General features: G+C 41.7%; 1 protein-coding gene across 2 annotated transcripts in view; it reads right to left on the reverse strand.

Annotated features, from left to right (window-relative positions):
• The window catches only part of LOC120525031, a 59297-nt gene that overhangs the window by 33125 nt on the left and 5606 nt on the right, over positions 1 to 20566 (reverse strand). For both annotated transcript variants that reach the window (XM_039746973.1, XM_039746971.1), the window contains exons 2-4: positions 10296 to 10388; positions 8557 to 8598; positions 4222 to 4367 (exon numbers count right to left, since the gene is read on the reverse strand). In XM_039746973.1, coding sequence (XP_039602907.1) covers positions 4222 to 4367; positions 8557 to 8598; positions 10296 to 10388 — 281 coding nt within the window. The remainder of the gene's footprint in view (positions 1 to 4221; positions 4368 to 8556; positions 8599 to 10295; positions 10389 to 20566) is intronic.

Genomic DNA, 20566 nt, shown 5'->3' on the forward strand with positions numbered 1-20566 from the left:
TGCTATGATTAAGAAAACTAGTACTGCTAAATAAGACTTTTTAATAAAAGACATATAAGCTGCTTTTAAAATACCTAATTAATTGTACATTATGCTTTGAAAACAGGCTGTGTAATAGCATATATTCTTTTGCTAATAAATGTAAGTTTAAAAACAAGCATATTTGTCAAGAGGTCAGTATGACCTATGTAGAGAGACTGTCCATAGTCAGGAAAACAACTGATTTAGAAGAACATAGAAACACAAGAAATCAGGCACTGTAAATTGGTTTGTGGCTTCTATGAAGTGCTGTAGCTTAATACGTGCCTGAGATGACATGTTGCATGGTGGCCAGACATGCAGGTAAACATTTTACTGGATTCTGTGAATGTGATGGTGTGACTATTAATTTTATTATTTATTTCTGTATTTAGGAACCCCATATCCAAGGCAACTTACAAAGCAAGTTATAATACATACAAGAAAGAACATTATACCGTGCATTAGTTATCTGTGTAATTGAAGTACAGCCTGAGTAATCAGCTTGTGAACAAGAAATTGGGATTAATATCTTGAATCTTCTGCGGTGGGCTGGTGCCCTGCCTGGGGTTTGTTCCCTGCCTTGCGCCCTGTGTTGGCTGGGATTGGCTCCAGCAGACCCCCGTGACCCTGTAGTTAGGATATAGTTGGATAATGGATGGATTGATGGATCTTGAATCTTGTGATTCCTTTAGCAAACTAAAATGACATTTCGGCAGTATTTAAAAATGCCTACATTTTCAAATCTGAAAAATACAATTCAAGGGGTACTAGAGCATATCTGCTATACCCTGGGCACAAGTCAAAAACCAATCAGCCAGAACGTTGGTCCATCAAAGAGTATCTAGAAATGATCCTGATAAAAGAACAGTTGACATTTGTTAAAGAGTGCCCATGTGGCATAAAAACAGGAAGTTTAAGGCTGAATAGGAGTTTATATTTCACTGGGTTCCAAGTTTATAAACAAATGGGAAGAAGATAAGCCCAGCTAGAGCAATGCAGGGTTCTTCTATAATGGTCCATTCCAGCAGGCTCTAAGCAGGACCTTCCAGAAATGGCCTTTAGGCAGATTTCAGGTCTTGGTGCTGAAGGCCATCTTCCAAGAAGCAGGGGATCCTTAAGGCTGGATGGTGGACCTGAACCCACACAAGCAAGAGTATGCAGTATGGAGGCAGGAGCACAAAAGGCAACTGCAATATTTAGAGAGGCACACTGGTAAGGAATAAAGCCACATTGATGCAGCATCCTGTAACTGTATTCCACACCAGGTCACTGTCAGTGTGGAGTTTGTATGATCTATCCATGTCTGTGTATGTGTTGTCATCTGGGTCCTCCAGCTTTACTCCCACATCCTAGAAACAAATCTAAATTGATAGGCCCTGTGGTTGATTGGTATTCTGTCCAGGACGGGTTCCTGTTTACCACTGATGTGGCCAGGAAAGCCTCTAAATGTCCCCAGAGGTGACACTGGATGTCGACTGTTGCCTAACGTGGTGTGTCACAGTAAGAAACTGACATAAGGGTCCATTAAGGAAATCATCCAACTATCTTTTTGCTAAACATGTAGAGCTCAAGTTCTGATTGCTGGGGGTCAGCGCCCTGTGTCTAGATGGGAGTCTGGTTAATTTAGAATGTCTACACATCAATCCATCTCTGTTTTTCAAAGTGTTCATTCCTTTAAAAGTGTAAGGGAAGCCAATGTCTATCCTGACAATATTAGAAACAAGACAGAAATCAAACATGAATGTGAAGCCAGTCCATCACATTTACATTGGGGTGGACAGCTGGGGTGTTTAACAGAAGCACTGGAGGAAAAAGCAGTCATAGGGCATTACTTCCCACAGAATGGGGGATGCTGCAGCACGACAGATTCCCTCCAGTGCTTCATGGGAGATGAAGTCCTGTTATTCATCCCTGCTGGGTTTGTTTCATGGGTGCTGCCATGGGGTGTGCAGGGGCTGCAGTGCCCTACTTCGTTGGGCTTCTGCCTCACCAAGAAGTGCTTCCAGACCATGCTAACGGGCCACCAGAATTACTCCCAGGTGCAGGATAGAAGAAGCCCGCTGCCTTCATTCTGGGAGCCAGAGCCGAGAGGGAGAAGACAAAGCTTGCTGGAGGAAGGAAGATGTGGAAAGAGTAAGAGAAAAGAAAGAGCACCAAGTACTCTGTGTTCATTCCTCTGCTTTATTTGTGTTGGGGTTGGTGCTGTGGGAAATGATTGGGAAAGTATTTCCCATGAATAAAACACTAGTGCGCTGTGCTGGATTTGTGCCTTGTGTCTGTCTGTGTCGGTTTGAGAAGCTGGAGTGACACCCTTTCAGGCCACATCATACATGTCTTTTGTAAGAGGATGAACACTGGAGTTCAACAAATAGACAGGAAAACCAGGCTGGGTACTTGACCAGAGGCCAGAGTGTCACTGTGCTGCCCACATTATTTAAAATGGTTACAAAATGCCACCTGAGGCAAAGTGCATTTATGCCATCCATTTCCCATATCGCCCTTAGACAGCTTGAAATGATGCACTTAATTCACAAGCAATACATATTTCTATATAAGCTTCGCATTCTGTGAACATCGGACAAACAATACAATATCCAGTAAGACAAAAAACAAAAAAGCACCGAATACACTTTTAAAACAATACAAATGTAGAACATGAAACTGAATGTGAAATGAAACTCGACTGACTGAGATCTTCAACAACACTGTTTGCTTTCCCAAGACTGCATGTGTCATGGCGTGAAGGTAGCTGTGTGCCAGTTGTGCCACCTTCACCACACCCCTGCTGTCTAGGGCTGATCAGACACTCTCCAAGGCAGAAATTGGACTTTTTACAGAAGTGGAATTAATAGTAAATAAATACCTAAATATTATGACAAACAAATACACACAAGTATTACTAAAAAGAAAAAAAAAACTGACTTGGCTAAAGATAAAAACGCCTGTCACAGTCACATCGAGGCGTTATGCAAGCGTACTACTGTTGGTATAAAGGAGCTCCCATAGTGCTTCTTGACACACTTCTGCTAAATGATTTGTTGGCTGAAGGTCCTCAGTGTTGGTGTGTCAGAAAGAGGATGTGCAGCATTGTTCATAATAGCACTCAGTTTTGCTTTCATTCTCTCCTCCTCTACTACCTATAAATGTTTCAACGTGTGTCCCATAACTAAGTCTGTCCTTTTAATTAGCTTGTTGATTCGGTGGGTCTCTCTTGAAGTGATGTTTCCAGCCCAACACACCACAGCGTATAAAATTGCACTGGCCATCACAGAGTTGCAGAAGATGTGAAGGATGTCACTACTCACATTAAAGGAACACAGTCCCCTAAGGATGAAGAGTCTGCTCTGCCCTTTCTCCTATAGTTCCTCTTTGTTGTGAGACCAGTCCACCCTATCACTGATGGACTCTACTGAGCACATGAACAATTCCAGGCTTTTTTCCAATTTGTGAGATGGTAAAGGCATTAGTGAGCCTTTTTCACTCTTGAGATGTTTTGTAACCATTTCAGGCTATAAGCAATGGTGACTCCAAGAAGTTTAATTCTCCACAGCACTTTCTCCAATGTAGCTGGCTATGATCAGCCTTGGCTTTGTTGACATTAAGGGAAAGATTGTTGTCAGAAGAAAAATTTCATCAGGCCTACAATGCTGGTGTCATCCACTAAAGTAATGATGGAGTTGAAACTTAGTCTGGTCACTCAGTCATTACAGGCTGCTTAGGACACAACTTTGGGAAGTGCCTGTTTTGAAGAGCAGTGGTTATGAAGTCCAGACTCCAGATGTAGATGACTGCAAGTTAAAAGTCTGGTGATCAGCTCTAATGGTCTAACCTTGTTAAATGTTGAGCGGTAGCATATAAACAGTAAAGATGGCATGAAGTGCCAAGGATATGACGTTTTTCAAGAATCTGCTCTGACAATACACAAACAGTCAGAGATTCAACACTCACTTAGTGTCAAGGGTTTTTATTTTCAGTCTGTGCATTTGGAATTTATGCTTTCCTTGTATTCATTCCTCTTTTTGTGCCTTTTTACAATAGGTATAGCTGAGCCTCTTGAGCGTTTAGTCTGAGAATGGAGGATTGCTACAAAAGTGCTGTCACAGTATCTTATGGGATCTCTAAGTGGCTAAAGCTGGTAACATGTGTAGCACATTCTTGTCCATTAACACACACACACACATACGTGCCTTTGTCACTCACCTTGTTAGCACCACTCACTGAGACTAGGCTGGCATTCCTTTTGGCACAAAACTCTTGAGCAAACTTGCAGCTGCCTTCTTTAGTAGAGAAGTAGAAGAATTGGTTCTGCCTGAGAAGCCAAATCTCCTCTACCTGGCCAGTCAGGTCTGAAACACAAAGAAGGAAAGACAAAAAAGGAATAGAAAACATACCCTTGAAATGTAATCACGTACTGTATGTATGTCTGTTGGTGAAACCAGTTATACCTTGGAAATGTATAATAAGCCCTACATTGTTCTACGGAAATGACTCAGCTCTTACTGTTGTGAAAAGCCATTAAAATTAAAAAAGAAGGTCTGCGCCAAAGTTAATGAGAGTGAAGGTTTCAAAAATTGGCAATGGGATTTGATCCTTATACCGTAAGCTTGAAGGAATTGGACAGGGGTCTCCAACTTTTGCCTTCGAGCACTACTGTGTCTGCAGGGTTTTCATTCTAACCCTTTTCAGCAGCCATACCACCAGGTCATCCACCTGAAGCTAAGCATGTTTGTTTTTGGACAGTACTTGTATTTGAATGGGAGACCATCTAGGAAACGCTTGGGATGCTGCTGGAAAATGTGTTGGTGAGGCCAGCAGGGGGCGCTTATCCTGTGGTCTGTGTGTGAATCCCAATGCCCCAGTGCAGTGACGGGGGCACTGTGCTGTATATATGGCATAAAACCAAGGCCCTAATTCTTTGTAGTCATTAAAGATCCCTCAGCATCTTTCATAAAGTGTAGAGTTTATCCAGATGTCTTGGCTAAGTTACCCACCATGGCCTAGTCATTCTGGCCTCCAATTATCCCCTGTCTCTCTCTCTCTCACCCCTTCACCACCTAACAGAAAATGTGTGGTGAGCATACTGACATAATAATGGCTTCCGTCGCATCCTCCAGGTTGGTGCTGCACATTGGTAGTGGTTGAAGTGGTTTCCCTCTGTTTATTTAAAGAGCTTTGAGTAGCAAGTATAGTGGTATATAAATGTAATTAATGTGTAGTTAATTATTATTTTATTATTAGTGATCAGTTTTTCTGCTAATTAACTTCTTTTCCCTTCATTATAATTGACGTGTTTTTTAAGACTCGGTCCTTTAACAGCATGACATGAGATGTGAAACGAGCCAGCAGATGGCTAGCTAAGTCGAGGCCTCAAACTCCAACCAGTTTCTTAATCAGAAGCCAATTCTTGTTGTTAATTAAACCCATTATTTAATTCCATGGATTGCCATTTCCGAAATGGTTGTTTTTCTTTTTTACTAACAACGTCAAAATGTTTTGTGGACCTAAGCAGATCAACATTACTGAGTCCTTCACCTTTCTTTATTTTCAGATCCTGCATGACAGACAAGGTATCTCATTATATATTTCATTATTGTTTGCCTGCTAGTTACAAAATAAGAAATAATTAAGGGGGGAAATGGATGGCAGGCATGGGCTGGTGTCCCTGTCCAAGATTTCTTACCTGAATGGGAGGCTGGTTCATCAAATAGGAAGGGTGGTCTCTGCCACAACCAGGAGATGGACAGGAATGGATTTGCTAAAGGATAAAGGATCCTTAACTGGCTGGGATGACAGTACAATTGAGGGACAGGGGAGGCAACTTAATTGGGTTATTTACTTCCCTAAACACTAGATGGCAATGTCCCTGGGTTACGGTACTTCCACAGAGCATGTTGGGAATTGTGGTTCCGTGGGGAAGCCCTGTTGGGCTCTGTGTGTTCTGCCCGAGCAACTGCAGGGATTAATGATCCATACTTCATGGGACTTCTGCCTAACCCAGAAGTGCTTCTGAGGGACAGTGTCGTGGCACTGAAATTACTCCTGGGTCCCAGTAAAGGAGGCAGCTCTGCTTCAGCCAAGGAGTCAGAGTCAAGAGAGGAGATTGACGACACTTACCAGAGAGAAGTGGAGAAGAGAAGAGAAGATACATTGTGGTACCATGTTGTATTTTACATGGAGGGACCAGGCAAAGGTAGTTTATAAAATAAATGTTCATGATTTTGAACTGTGTTTGTGAGATTGTGTTTTTCGGGTCTAGGGTGCTGTTATGCCTCCTACTGGTCACAGTTGTCTGAGTCAGTCAATTAAAATTAATGCAGAAGAGTCAATTAGCAGCAGATGTCACTAATTAAGAAAAAGGTGTGAATGAAAACACTTTGCACTCCACGACGAGAGTTTGAGACCTCTGGTAGGATTGGAGGGTATAAGCCATGAGAGTTGTTTGAATTTTATATATATATATACAATTATATATATATACTGCTCAAAAGAATTAAAGGAACACTTTTTAATCAGAGTATAGCATAAAGTCAATGAAACTTATGGGATATTAATCTGGTCAGTTAAGTAGCAGAGGGGGTTGTTAATCAGTTTCAGCTGCTGTGGTGTTAATGAAATTAACAACAGATGCACTAGAGGGGCAACAATGAGATGACCCCCAAAACAGGAATGGTTTAACAGGTGGAGGCCACTGACATTTTTCCCTCCTCATCGTTTCTGACTGTTTCTTCACTAGTTTCACATTTGGCTACAGTCAGTGTCACTACTGGTAGCATGAGGTGATACCTGGACCCTACAGAGGTTGCACAGGTAGTCCAACTTCTCCAGGATGGCACATCAATACGTGTCATTTCCAGAAGGTTTGCTGTGTCTCCCTGCACAGTCTCAAGGGCATGGAGGAGATTCTAGGAGACAAGCAGTTACTATAGGAGAGCTGGAGAGGACCATAGAAGGTCCATAACCCATCAGCAGGACCAGTATCTGCTCCTTTGGGCAAGGAGGAACAGGATGAGCACTGCCAGAGCCCTACAAAATGACCTCCAGCAGGCCACTGGTGTGAATGTCTCTGACCAAACAACCAGAAAGACTTCATGAGGGTGACCCAAGGGCCACATGTCCACTAATGGGCCCTGAGCTCACTGCCCAGCAGCATGCAGCTCGATTGGCATTCGCCATAGAATACCAGAATTGGCAGATGCACCACTGGTGCCCTGTGCTTTTTACAGATGAGAGCAGGTTCACCCTGAGCATGTGACAGAAGTGAAAGGGTCTGGAGAAGCCATGGAGAACATTATGCTGCCTGTAACATCATTCAGCATGAGCAGTTTGGTGGTGGGTTAATGATTGTCTGGGGAGGCATAACTTCCGCTGGCACTTCCTGGTGTGGCAGAAGTGCCGGCTGAGCACCCAGAAGCATTCTGGGTGTCCATGGTATTCCTTGCCTCAGCACCTCCGCGTGTGGTGGAAGTGCTGAAGTCTAGGGCTTTTAAGGCATCTGGGTGCCTCCTGGCGGTGACCACGAGCCCCTATAGGGTTGAGCTTCCATGCTCTGTTCCCGTGGTCCTCATACCAACCAGGGTGGCTGCCCTCACGTGGTCCGGAGCAGATGTAATCCCTCTTCTGATCTTCCAGGGTGTCCTGGCTGGGTACCGCTCCCAGCCGCTCGCCACTGTATATTGTCACAAGAATGGTCCAAAGACATCAAAAACGTTTGGGGCAGCCACCCATATATTGTACAAATGGGTTAAATTGTATTGAGTTCTTGACCGGTTTAAATCCAAAACAGAACTGATTTAGGATGATAAATATGGCGGCTTTAACGGCTGAGAAAGTAAGTGATGTCATCAATAGCGCCAGGACTAGAAGTGAAGTCATCAATGGCAACCCAGACATACCAAACCCCCCGCCCACTCCTCTCGGAACCGGCGCCAGTGCCGAAAGGGATGTCAACATAAGCGCTGATAACAGAAGTAAGCAGGATTTCCTATGGATGGTCTGCAGAGGATTGAGAGAGAAAGTCAGTGCAGCTCACCACTCCCTGGTCTGGCGTTGTACTACTATTATTCAGGCCATTTAGCTGCCTCTCAATCACACATGTGTGACAATATAAATATTGTTTTATTGTGATAACTGTTTTGTATAGCTGGATAAATTAAAAAAAATGGCAATGGGTGTGTAGTACACACAAGGGTCCACACGGGGTACTGTGTCCTAGTGGCTCCATGTTATACAGAAGGAGCTGGGAAGCCCCAAGAATGGTAAGAAATGGTCTCTGCCAGTCCAGAATTGGAGCAAAGGCTTACTGACGCTAAGGTAGCCTGGCCAGAGATGATAAAGAGGTGAGTAGGGTGCTGTCCCACTCATTGAGCTGTAGAGTTATTGCTGAGCAGGGTACCATGGCTCTGATTTATTTCTCTTTATTTAACATGTTTATTACTCTCTCTTCTCTCTTAACAGTTCAATTGTTTAGACATATTTTCAATTCGTTCCACGTATGGGTTCCACCTGGGTGGCAATGTGTGACACATGTAATCTTACCTTCTGCTTTCATGCTCAGCAGGACACTCCTACTGTGGGAATCTGTAAAAAATGTTAAATATTCAATCTGACAGGAAGATGCATGGCAGCCAGTTTCACATAAAATCATGTTTCTTTTAAGTGGACCACAGTGTTTTGAAGGTGAATTTTGAAAGTACAGAGACTCCTTCACTCTCCAAACACTCCATTGTATTGTAGATTTAATTTTAAATTAACAAACTTGGAATTTATATACATCAATCTACACTTGATAACCCATAATGACAAAGTGAAACCATGTTTTTAGAAAGGTTTACAAATGTATTAAATGTCACAAAATTAAATCTCTCATTCATGTACTGTAAGTATTCAGACTCTTTATTCAGTACTTTGCAGAAGCGCCCTTGGCAGCAATTCCAGCCTTGTGTCTTCTTGGTGAGTCTTTACAAGCTTTGCACACCTGGATGTGGAAAGTTTCTCTCATTCTTCCAGGCAGATCCTGTAAAACTGTGTTAGACTGGATGAGAAGTGTCTGCAAACTGCCGTCTTCAGGTCTCTCCACAGATGTTCTTTGGGGTTTAAGCCTGGGCTTTGGCTGTGTCACTCAAGAACAGTCACAGATGTGCCCCAAAGCCACTCCAGGGCTGTCTTAGCTGTATGCTTTGAGTCATTGTTGGGTTGAAAGTCTGAGGTGGTGTGCACTCTAGAGCAGATTTTCTTCAAGGACTCTCAGTACTTGGTTGCATTCATCCTTCCCTTAATTCTGACCAGTCCCTCTGTCTCTGCCACTATGAAGCACCACCATTGTATGATGCTGCTCCCACCGTGCTTCACCGTAGGGATGGTATTAAGCAGGTAATGAGCAGTTGCTGGTCTCTTCACCTGACATAGAGCTTGGAGTTCTGGCTAAAGAGTTCAATTTTTATTTCATCAGAACCAGAGAATCTTTTTTCCTGATGCTCTCAGGGTCCTTTAAACTGCCATATGCCTTTTACTCAAAAGGTCACCATCAAGCCATTCTGTTATAAATGTCTGATTGTTGCAGTGCTGCCAAGATGAGCGTCCTTCAGACAGATTCAGTAGAGGACTTCTGAAGCTCTGTTAAAGTGTTCATTGGGCTCTTGGTCAACTAGCTGACCAAGGCCCTTCTTACTCAGCTTGGCGTGATTGCCAACTCTAGGAAGAGTCCTGGTGGTTCCAAACTTCTTCCATTTCATAGTTATTGAGGGAACTGTGCTACTCAAAGCTTTAAAAATGGCTTCAAACCCTGATCTATGATTCACCACAATTTCATTGCTGAGGCCTACAGAGAATTCTTTGGACTTCATGGCTTGGTTATTGATCTGTCATGCAGTGTGAATTGTGGAACTTCTATACACAGGTGGGTGCTTTCTTCAATGATGTCCAATAAATGTGTTTGGCCACAGATGGACTCCAATCAAGATCGTGACACACCTTGATGAGAATTAAAGCAAACAAGATGGAAGTGAACCAAATTTGGGTCAGAGGGTCTGAATATTTATATAAATGAGAGATTTCAGCTTTTGATTTTTAATACATTTTCAAACCTCTCTGAAGACATGGTTTTACTTTGTTATTAAGTGCAGATTGATGGAGAAAAATGTCAAATTTACACGTTTAAAATCCATTTCACGTAAATCTACGCCACAATAAAGTGTGCAGAAAGTGGAGGGGCCTGACTACCTTATTGAATCCACTATGCAAAGATGCAAGGCAGCAAAATGGATCTAAAAACTTACAATGGAAGGCAACGAAGAAGAGAATGACTCCCAGCAATATGGTGTGGAGAACCATCAGCATAAAGCAAACCAGCCTGACTTGGGGGCTTGAAGCTGAAGGCAAGAAGAGAGGAGCTGCATTAAGTAAAGAGTCCCATTATTTAGCGGTCCTCCTAGAATCGCCTTCATGAAAAACAGAGAGAATGGTCAACCCCTCATGTTCTAGGTGGGATATCATTCACATCCATTAGGGCAAAACTGTAGTTTTGACAAGTGTAGAGAACAAACAGGTTTATCCATCGTAACTCAATAAACTAAAAGTGCCCATAAAGAACCTTCCAAAAAGGGACCCTCTCAGGGCAGGCGGAGTGGCAATCCCCCCACCCCAGTCCTAAAGTCCAGTCCCAAAGCAATGAAGCAGAGAAAAATCACAATGCTAAAAAGAAACTGAAAAGCTCACCCCAGTTTCCTTTGAGTCCATATGTTGCCCCAGGGTATTCAAACTACATTCAGACTGCAGGTAAATGTGACTCAGTTCGGATTTTGGCTCATCCTGTAATTTGTTTGACTGTTCAAATTCATTTTGCAAGTGATTCAAATCTGATATGACTTTGTACTGATCCAGAATTCTCAAAACGAATACAATTAACACAAATAAATTCATCAGGCATATGTGACCTAATAGAGAACCAAGAATGCCAGCTACATGCAGGGTGCAAAATTGTTTAGCTCACGAAGGACTGGAGTGGAATCCTCACTGGCACATCTGCATGTAGGAAGTTGTGGGCTCGAGGGAGGAGCGTTTCAGAAAGAATACGCGCATTTCTGAGAGTCACATCACAATTAGACTGGATTAACGGTCTTTCGTTCATTTTTCTATTTCACATTTCTCTAAACAGATGGAATCATTGTCACATGAGTACCAAAGAAATGATTATTTAACAACACTATAAGCAAAATTTAAGAAAAGATAGCTTTCTGTCAAAGCCGTCAGCCTAATGACATGATTACAGTGGTGGTGACGACACAACCATTATCTTACCATGCAGCCCCATAAACATATAAGTTAAATTTAGGTCCCTGAAATAAAATGACTTGTCTAATATAATCACACAACTCAATGAAATCGAGGTACACCTGCATAATAATTATCTGTACGCATGTTCTTCCTGTGTCTGTATGGGTTTCCTCCGATTGCTCCGGTTTCCTCCCACAGGCCAAAGACATGTAGGTTAGGTGTATTGGAGATCCTAAATTGTCCCGTGTGTGTGCTTGGTGTGTGTATGTGTGTGTGTGTGCGTGCCCTGCGGTGGGCTGGCGCCCTACCCAGGGATTTGTTCCTGCCTTGTGCCCTGCGTTGGCTGGGATTGGCTCCAGCAGACCCCCATGACCCTGTGTTAGGATATAGCGGGTTGGACAATGACTGACTGACTGACTGACTGACTGACTGACATATTTATCCATTATTCCTGTTCACAGTAACCTAATCTATGTATTGTCACATTTTGGGTTCTGAGTTGTACAAATGAAATTAATTATCATTTTATTCTTTATTATATTAAACAGTCTTTCATCAACAAATAAAACACAAAAGAAACCTCATCATATTATACAGTAAGTGTATAAATTAAGTTCATGTTAATGGTGGATTTACCTTAATGCTTCTTTAGTTTGAAATTGAATATAATTAGCTTTATCATGGATAATGGAAGATTCTGTAAGTTAAAAGTTAATGGAGTGTTCTTACTGTTAGCTCTCAGTATAAGACTGCAGCTCGCAGATGGAAGTCAGACAGCTAGGGAGAAACATGAACTGTTAGACAGAGAAGCATGAAGGGCTTTCTGACTGTTGTGTACGTAAGCAGGTCAAACATTGGTCATGGTGAAATGGTTATGAAATGTAACCTAGGTGATCAAAATAGACAACACGTTCCCCTTTTTTGTGTGTGTATTATTAACCTTTTTCTTTATTTTTTTGTTTTTTTATTTTTTTGTGAAACTATTTCCTTTGAATTTCACTAAAATCTTTAAAACAAAGACACTTGGACTGTGGAGTATTTGTTTTTTTTTTGGTATGATGAGACATGCCTTTCTGGTAGCTGCTTTTGAACTACACTGAACTACTTGGAAAACCTGGAAATCTTCAACAAATGCAGTTATAAAGTGAACTAATTAAATAAGTAAATCTTATAAAATAACTGTTGTCACAAGAAGTAGACAAAAAGTCAAAAAACAAGGTTTGGGGCAGCCACCTGTATATTGTTCCCTGGCTGCAAAAGGGTATAAGTTAGGCCACTGATGTGCATAGATTGGAGTTCAAAGTAGAACTGATGGTATGGAGGCAAGATGGCGGCTTTGAAGGCCAGCACACGAAGTGACGTCTTGGGGACTGGAACTGAAAATGAATTCATCGGGCCTGGAAGTGATGTCATCAATAGTGCCAAACAGGGGAAGTGGCGTCTTCGGGACCGGAAGTGACGTCACTTTACGGCCACCAACACCAAAAGTGATGTCATCAATGGTCCTGGTACCGGAAGCGACATCACCAATGGCGCAGGAACCTAGCGGGATTTCCCATGGATGGTCTGCAGAGGATTGAGAGAGAGAGTTAGTGCAGCTCGCCACCTCCGGTCTGGTCTGGTACTACTATTATTCAGGCCCTCTAGCTGCCTCCAAATCACACGTTTGTGACACCGTCAAACAGAACACTATATCTGAAAATACTAAAACTAGCTATCATGAAATGGCACATCAGCATTTTATTCCATTTCAATATCCATCCATCCATCCATTACCCAACCTGCTATATTCTAACTACAGGATCACGGGGGTCTGCTGGAGCCAATCCTGTTCAACACAGGGCAAGAAAGAAACCCCGGGCAGGGCGCCAGTCCACTGCAGGGCACACACTAGGGACAATTTAGAATCACCAATCCACCTAACCTGCAGGGAGCACCCAGAAGAAACCCACACAGACACGGGGAGACATGCAAACTCCGCGCAGGGAAGACCCGGGAAGCGAACTCAGGTCTCCTAACTTGGAGGCATCAGCACTACCCATCGCGCCACCATGCCGCCTTCATTTCAATAAGTATTTTTTATTTGACTTTTGCAGAATTTATTAAAACAATACCTTAGTTATTTCCCCATAGTGGGGATTTTATGGAAGGCACATTTCATTGTGATTTATTTCAAAGGGTCTCTTTTTAGCTGGTTTTGTCACCTAACAGCCATCCAATCTTTCATATACATTGTAGAAGTTTTTCAAACTGTAACAACTCATTTATATAATTACCACTGTATTTTTTTCATGTGATTATACGTATGTTTCACTATTACCCTTTGATTTATTTCATTTTGGAACAAATGACGCTCCATACGCTCCTGCAATATCGAGATTAGCAGCCTAATTGAACACCCCTGACTCTAATATGCCAATGTTCTTTCTGAATCGCAAGGGACACACAACCAAATTTCATCAGCTGACAAAGTCCCAACAGTGGCGAGGCTCACATTAACTAGCAAAATATCCGCAGATGTTAGATAATGGCTTCTTCGACTCCTTGCAACCCAAAGGAGCTGCCTGATTAGATGACAATTTAGCTACAGTAATAATGAATTGCTGAACACCCGACCTTGTGTTCTTAATTTTAGGAATATCTGTTCTATATTCTGGGGCAATTGCTTCACTTTGTTCTCGCTTTTCTCACCCCATTTTGAAAAACTACCAGTTGCTCCAAAGGTAAAGAAGCTCCAGTTGTGCAATTCTGGGCAAAGAAGCTGATTCATGCCAGATATGCATTCCGTGGTATGCATACATAGCGGTTTTATTGAAAGTATTTAATTTTTATCATTTAATGAAAAGTAAAGGGTATTTTAGAAACACTTTGTACCTATTATGTTTGCTTTTTTGGACTGTTAGCAGTTTGGGGTAGCTCAAGAAACCTATCCAAACCCCCTGATTATAGTTTCACCTTGTCAGCTCATGGCTTTCAAATTACCTTTTGCTCCAGTTCTTTACCCCATTTAAGACCCACATAACCAACCATGTTTAATCGGATGGCACTCTGCTTTGTAATCCTGCTGCTTGGCATTCCCAGCTTATACGCCAAAGCCAGGATGGTTGTGTTGAATGGTGCACACTTCTAAAGGAGACAATGGTGGTCCACTGCAGGGCACACTCTTGTATACTCCCACCCTGTCACAGAGGCAAACCTTCAGAACCTTCATGTGTTTGGAATCATCATCATCACCTTCACATGGTTACAGAGCCATAATGTTCATACGCCATAGAGATAGTGCCCAAACCCTAGGGCTTTGAAGATGAGAGGCAATTTTGTTGAACCATCTTGCAAAACGAAGAATATTTAAAAAAATGTAAACCTTTGATGTAAAAATGAGCTATTTGCCACATGTTTATGAATGGAAGTGAAACTCGGAGAAAGGAAATAAAAGCAAATTTATTTTTAAATCTTAGCCTTTTCAACATGACAGGCTCAAACTCACGCAGCAGAACTCCCATGCAGAGTAAGGCAGCACAAAAGAAGATTCCGCTGACGTTTCTGTACTGCCAGAGCTCCAATCGACAAGCCATAAATGTCACAGCAGACCCAGGACATGAAGAGTTAAAGTCAAAAAACACCCAGACATCAGAGGAGACAATCAATATCAAAAATACCATCGCCCAAAACAACTTCCAACCAAAACATCAAAAACAACCTGCAAATTTGAAAGTTCTTTTAAATTGCTATAACTACATACAAATACGAATTGTGATGAGTGAACCCTGACTTCACTCCATGAGTTTTGGAAAATGTTTGGGAACTTTGCCAAACTCAGCGAAATGCTGAGGAAGGAGTTTTGAGTGAGATGTAAGGGTTCAGGGGTCTTTTAATTGTCTCTCTGGGCTAGGGAAGCATTTGCCAACTTTGCTGGACAGATTATCACGGCCAAAAACGTGATCAGAGTTGGGAGTGCCAACCACTGTGCCACTCTGCCTTAAATTGGGTATAAAAGATACAGACGGAACAATAACCACCAACAAGGTACAATAAACTAGCATTAAGTAATAAAAAAAAACATAAATCTTTGCTCTCAAAGAGTTCTACGGAGCCCCATAGCTGTCAAGCAAAAAAATAAAAACCCATTCAAATGAATTATAAAGCCATTCAAACAAAATCAGTAACTCACCCAAATGAATTATGTAATTAGTTTGTACAGATTATTTTTATGTTTTTCTTATTTCAGAATCTATTTGTTTTTCCTTGTGTACAGTTTAGTGAACTGGAACGGACAGAGCATTGCCAGCCAAACGTTTCTGTCTATTCTACGTTGTTCAGTGTCATTAACAATTAGATTTTAAACTTACCTTTTCTTCTAATAACGTTTACATCACTGTCTCCAGAATATCACGTTCTCAAAGAAAATTCCATAATTCCATTCTTGTAACTTCTCCTATATTTGAAACCCATTTCAGGACTCCTCAAAAGACCCGTTTCAAACAAGGTGGTCTTCCAGCTTGTTTCTCTTCCAGTTCACTGAAGTTAGCACACACCTTACAGTTCACTTACGGTTCACTGGACTGTATGCCAGGAAAACCATCCTGGGGTCCGTAATAAGAACTGCACTGCATCAGGGAAAAATAATAATAATCTGTTTGAATGAATTAATATGGAGTAGGATAATTACTATTGAAATAGGGAAAAAAAATTAAATAATCCCTTTGAACGAGTTACATAATTCAATCGAAGAAGTTAATAATTCGTTCGATGGAGCAACTAATTCGTTCAAACTCATTTTTTTTTATGCTTGACACCTACATCGCTCCATAGAGTTCCCATCTTGGGGCACACATTGGCAACACCATGAAGCGCAGCGTGGGACAGGCTTATTCCATTATTTGAAATGCGTTTCCGGATGTAGCCAAAAAGTCCTTTTTGTTTCCAATCTCTGTGCTGGTGCTTTGCACTTTTTTCTTCCATCAAGACGATTGAAACGCCTTGTAAATAGTGATAAACGTTTTATTATTATTACTTCACAGGGTTTCCTGTGTTTTCTGGCTTGGAGGTCGGAGGGATCCTTTAAGGGCTATTCTGACTGCTGCACCGCATGGCTAATTGTGCATGAATTTGTCCAGCATACAAAATTAGCCATGTGGCATAGTGGGCAGTGAGTGAGCGCACAGGAATCAGTGTTATATATTCAGTGGTAGTACTTATAATAGTCTCATTATGGTCAGCTAATGAATATCTCAAATCAAAATACTGTGTTTTTTTTAACACATTTGGTGTGCAAATGCTGCTGGAGTATTGAGTGGTCAGTGAAAGGATGAAAGCTCATGCGCAATTGTTCTGTGATGTCACGCTGGTCTCACAAATTATCATACGGCGCTGGGAAATAAATGTTTGACTAAACCATCTGCACAGCAAACTTCCGGGAAAATATTTGGTGAAAACGATCACCGTTGAATACATCATATTCACTATGAAAAACACTTTGCCAAATTTCACTGATTAGCACTATTAACAAATACAAAAACCTGGTGTCTGCTTAAAATGTGCTACCGTCTGAAATATCGCCAAGTTGATGACGTCACACGGCGTGATTTCTGGCCATCTCGTGATAGCAACAGGAGTTAGTTGTTAAACGCAACCCAGCTAAAAAAACTCACAAATGTACAAAATGGTGGCAAATGTGATATGAAACAAGGTACAAAATGGTGACCTGAAAAAAATAAACCAAATAATAAAATAAATATATAATAAATAATAATAATGATAATTTTATAAAATAAATAATAATAAATAAAATAAAACCCCCGAGTGCGTTGGGGTGGGGGTCCTTTGATAGGCGATCCCTTGTGGTTATCATACCTTGGTCCGGTGCACACCGTGCATTCTTCAAAAACAACAAATCCATCATCGCTACGCAACCTTCCAAACGCACTTCAGCATTCATCCTAACGGTGATGTCCCATATCGGAAAACAATTCTTCAGTTGGTGACTAAATATAGACAGAGGAGTACTACACTGAATAGAAAATCTTCAGGCCGTCCTCAGACTATATGAACGCCTGAAAACAATCCAAGCTGTAAGGGCAACAATCTTGCAGTCTCCTAGACGTTCAGTGCACAAAAATGCTTCTGCCGTAGGCATTTCCAACACGTCTTTGAGGAGGATTTTGCATGAGGTCCTTAATTTCTATCCATACAAAATAATCGCAGTTCAGGAACTCACTGAGAGAGACTGGGAGAGCCATAGAGAGTTGTGTGTGAACATTCTGCAAACCATTTATCAAGATGCCATTGTCATGTGCAGTGATGAGGCACATTTCCATTTCAATGGTTGCGTAAATAAGCAAAGCTTTTGCTATTGGGCTGAAACCAACCCTCGTGAACTTCATCAGAGTTCCCTGCACAATGAGCATGTTACCGTTTGGTGTGTCATTTCAGAACTTGGCATTCTAAGTCCTTACTTTTTTGAGGAGGGGTGAGCAACGGTCACCATCACTTCAGAACATGGCATTGAAATGCTAGAGAACTTTATGCAGCAACTTCACCAACTTGAAGAAACGGATGTGGTGGATTCCTGGTTTCAACAGGATAGAGCAACAGCTCATACGGCGCGGAGATTCATGCAAGTTTTGCTGGAGATGTTTCCGGGGAAAATGATCTCCCTGAACCGCGATGTCAGGTGGCCTTCACGTTCGCCTGCTCTCTCTTCTTTTGTGGCTATCTCAGGTCAAAGTTATACACACACCGACCTCAAATCCTTGAAGCACTCAAGGACACTATTTACCACGAAATTGCCGTTATTCCCTTTGAAATGGCCAATTGAGTCATGCAAGCGTTCAGAAATCGTCTCGAAGAGTGTATTGCAAATGATGGCCACCACCTTGAAGACATCATTTTTAAACACAGTGAAAAAAATCTATTTTGTATACCCTTTCTTGTGTCTTAATAAAATTTATTTTATCTTGCAGCATTTTTGTAGAATAAACGTTTGAAATGTGGTACTTCTTTTTGACTGTCCTTGTAATAATAATCACATAGTCAAATTAAAAAACAGTACAAAATATGCAAAACTGCAAAACAGAAGTTTCTAAATAAATATAAGGACTCACTCCCTCCACAGGGATACCAGGACCTGGCAGAGGTGTTCACTGACAGGCACTTGGCAGCTGTGTGACCCACAGTGCCCAGTTATGCTCCACCCAAATTAAGATAGATAAAGACTCACACACCGCACCTGTGAAGGGTGAGAGTTGGGGTTAATATATGACGTGCAAGAGTGGGACAGACTCCGGTATACTATATCTTATCAGTGGAAACTGCCTTTTGGACCTTGGAATACAACTTCTCTGTCATGGAAGGAGTCTGAGCTCATGTAGGAGGTTTAAAGAATAACAGCTAGCTATAGTCGGGCAGCTTGGACTCTGGATCTGAACACAACAACCACCGTATCACCAGTGCGACAGGACAAGTCCTTTGATTTCCAAACGGCATTGTATAATTACAAAATAATAGAGTTAAAAAATATTAACATCATTAAAAATAACCAAATAAGCAAAAAGATCAGATTCCTCCCAAAAATGCTAGAAAGGGTGGAACACAACACTTATATAAATGACCAAAAATAATTAAAATAAATAAAACATAACATCAGCAAATTCAAGGGGTACATGCAGGGGTTACTCACAAGTCCCAGCTGGGTGACCTGCAGTTTCTTCCAGGGGACAAGAGGGCTGCTTATTGTGACTTTGAGTTGCAGAGAGGACAACATTGACTGTTTATGTGTATGCAATGAACAATAATTTACAGAATTCATTCATTTTGGCATTTGGAGCTCAAAAGGGCGCAATCTACTGTGTCAGTGCTACCAGGGGAATGACGCAGACAGAGTTTGGGACTCGACTGAGATGAACGGCTCACCATAAACTGAACTCAGGAAGTGAATTTGTATCGGTTTTCTGTGCTATTTATGGATTGTTCATAGGTCAATAATAGACTTTATAATCATGATACAGCATTGTGCTGTCGAACAGATGGTAAATAAAAGTTCCCAAGGCGGAAACTCTACGTGAGCACCCTACAAATTTAAACTTACAAAATGAACAATTTGAAGAAAACAAAGCTTCCTGAATTTCCTGAGTTGTGTTGTAACGCTGACCTTCCACCTTAGTTAATTATATCAAATAGCAAATCAATTCTGGTGTCACAGACAACAGGACATTGTTGGGTTTGTCACAGACAACATGACATAGTTGGCTGGGGTGCTCATATAATGGAATGATATGGATGGATGTGCATCCTGGCCAGGGTTGGTTAGTGATACTTTTCCCAGTCAGTAGGTTATCGTAGTGGAAGGACAGATGGAGACTACCACCCAGGGCCATGTGTTCTCCTAGTACACACTGGGGGGCAGCACCCCTCTAGTATGGCTCCCATTTGGACACCTGCAGGGATGCATGGGAATGTAGTTCTGTTGGGAAGCCATGCTGGGGTCCTTGGGTGCAACCAGGGAGAGCTGCTGGAAAATTTATCCCCAGTCAGGGAGAGGTTCTGCTTGACCCAGAAGTGCTTCCAGGTGGCAGACTTGCTATGCCGGAAGTACTCCTGGTCCGGGTTCAAAAGAAAGCTGCTCCACCTTCCTGGGGGAGTCAGAGTTGGGTGGAAGAGGACAAAGCTCACCTGGGAGGAGTGGAGGGGAAAGAAAAGAAAAAGAAAATAATCATGATTTGGGTAGAACCAATGAGAAGGTACTGTTTTGAAATAAAAAATAAGCATTTTAAAATTTGGGACTGATGCAGAGTAATTTTGTCAAAGATTTGGGGCTCAGTGATCGCCCCTAGTGGTCTCAATGGCTAGTAAGTAATGGCATTTTTTTAGGCGAATCGTATTGGGACTGAAATGATACACCTTTAATTTGCACAAGAAAAATTTTATCTTTAATTGCTTGGAAAGCTGATGGAATAAGGTCTCCATGCAATGTCAGCACAAGGGTCTGCAGATTTAGCTAAAAGGCAGGGACAAAGAGGGATCAGCCATGGCAGTACCTGAGGTGAAGTGCTGTGTAATAGTTATTATTATTATTATTATTATTATTATTATTATTATTATTATTATTATATAATATCCTCAAACTTGCTTAATCAAATTCAGGCATACAGTAATAGCCAGGATGCTAACCTTGTAGCACAAGGTGCAAAACAGCAAAAAGCCCTGAACAAGGTGGTATTCACTCATAGGGCATACACACATATCCACACAGAATCACTAATAGACATGACCTGCA

This window comes from Polypterus senegalus, chromosome 3 (assembly GCF_016835505.1).
Source record: "Polypterus senegalus isolate Bchr_013 chromosome 3, ASM1683550v1, whole genome shotgun sequence".
NCBI classification, from domain to species: Eukaryota; Metazoa; Chordata; class Cladistia; order Polypteriformes; family Polypteridae; genus Polypterus; species Polypterus senegalus.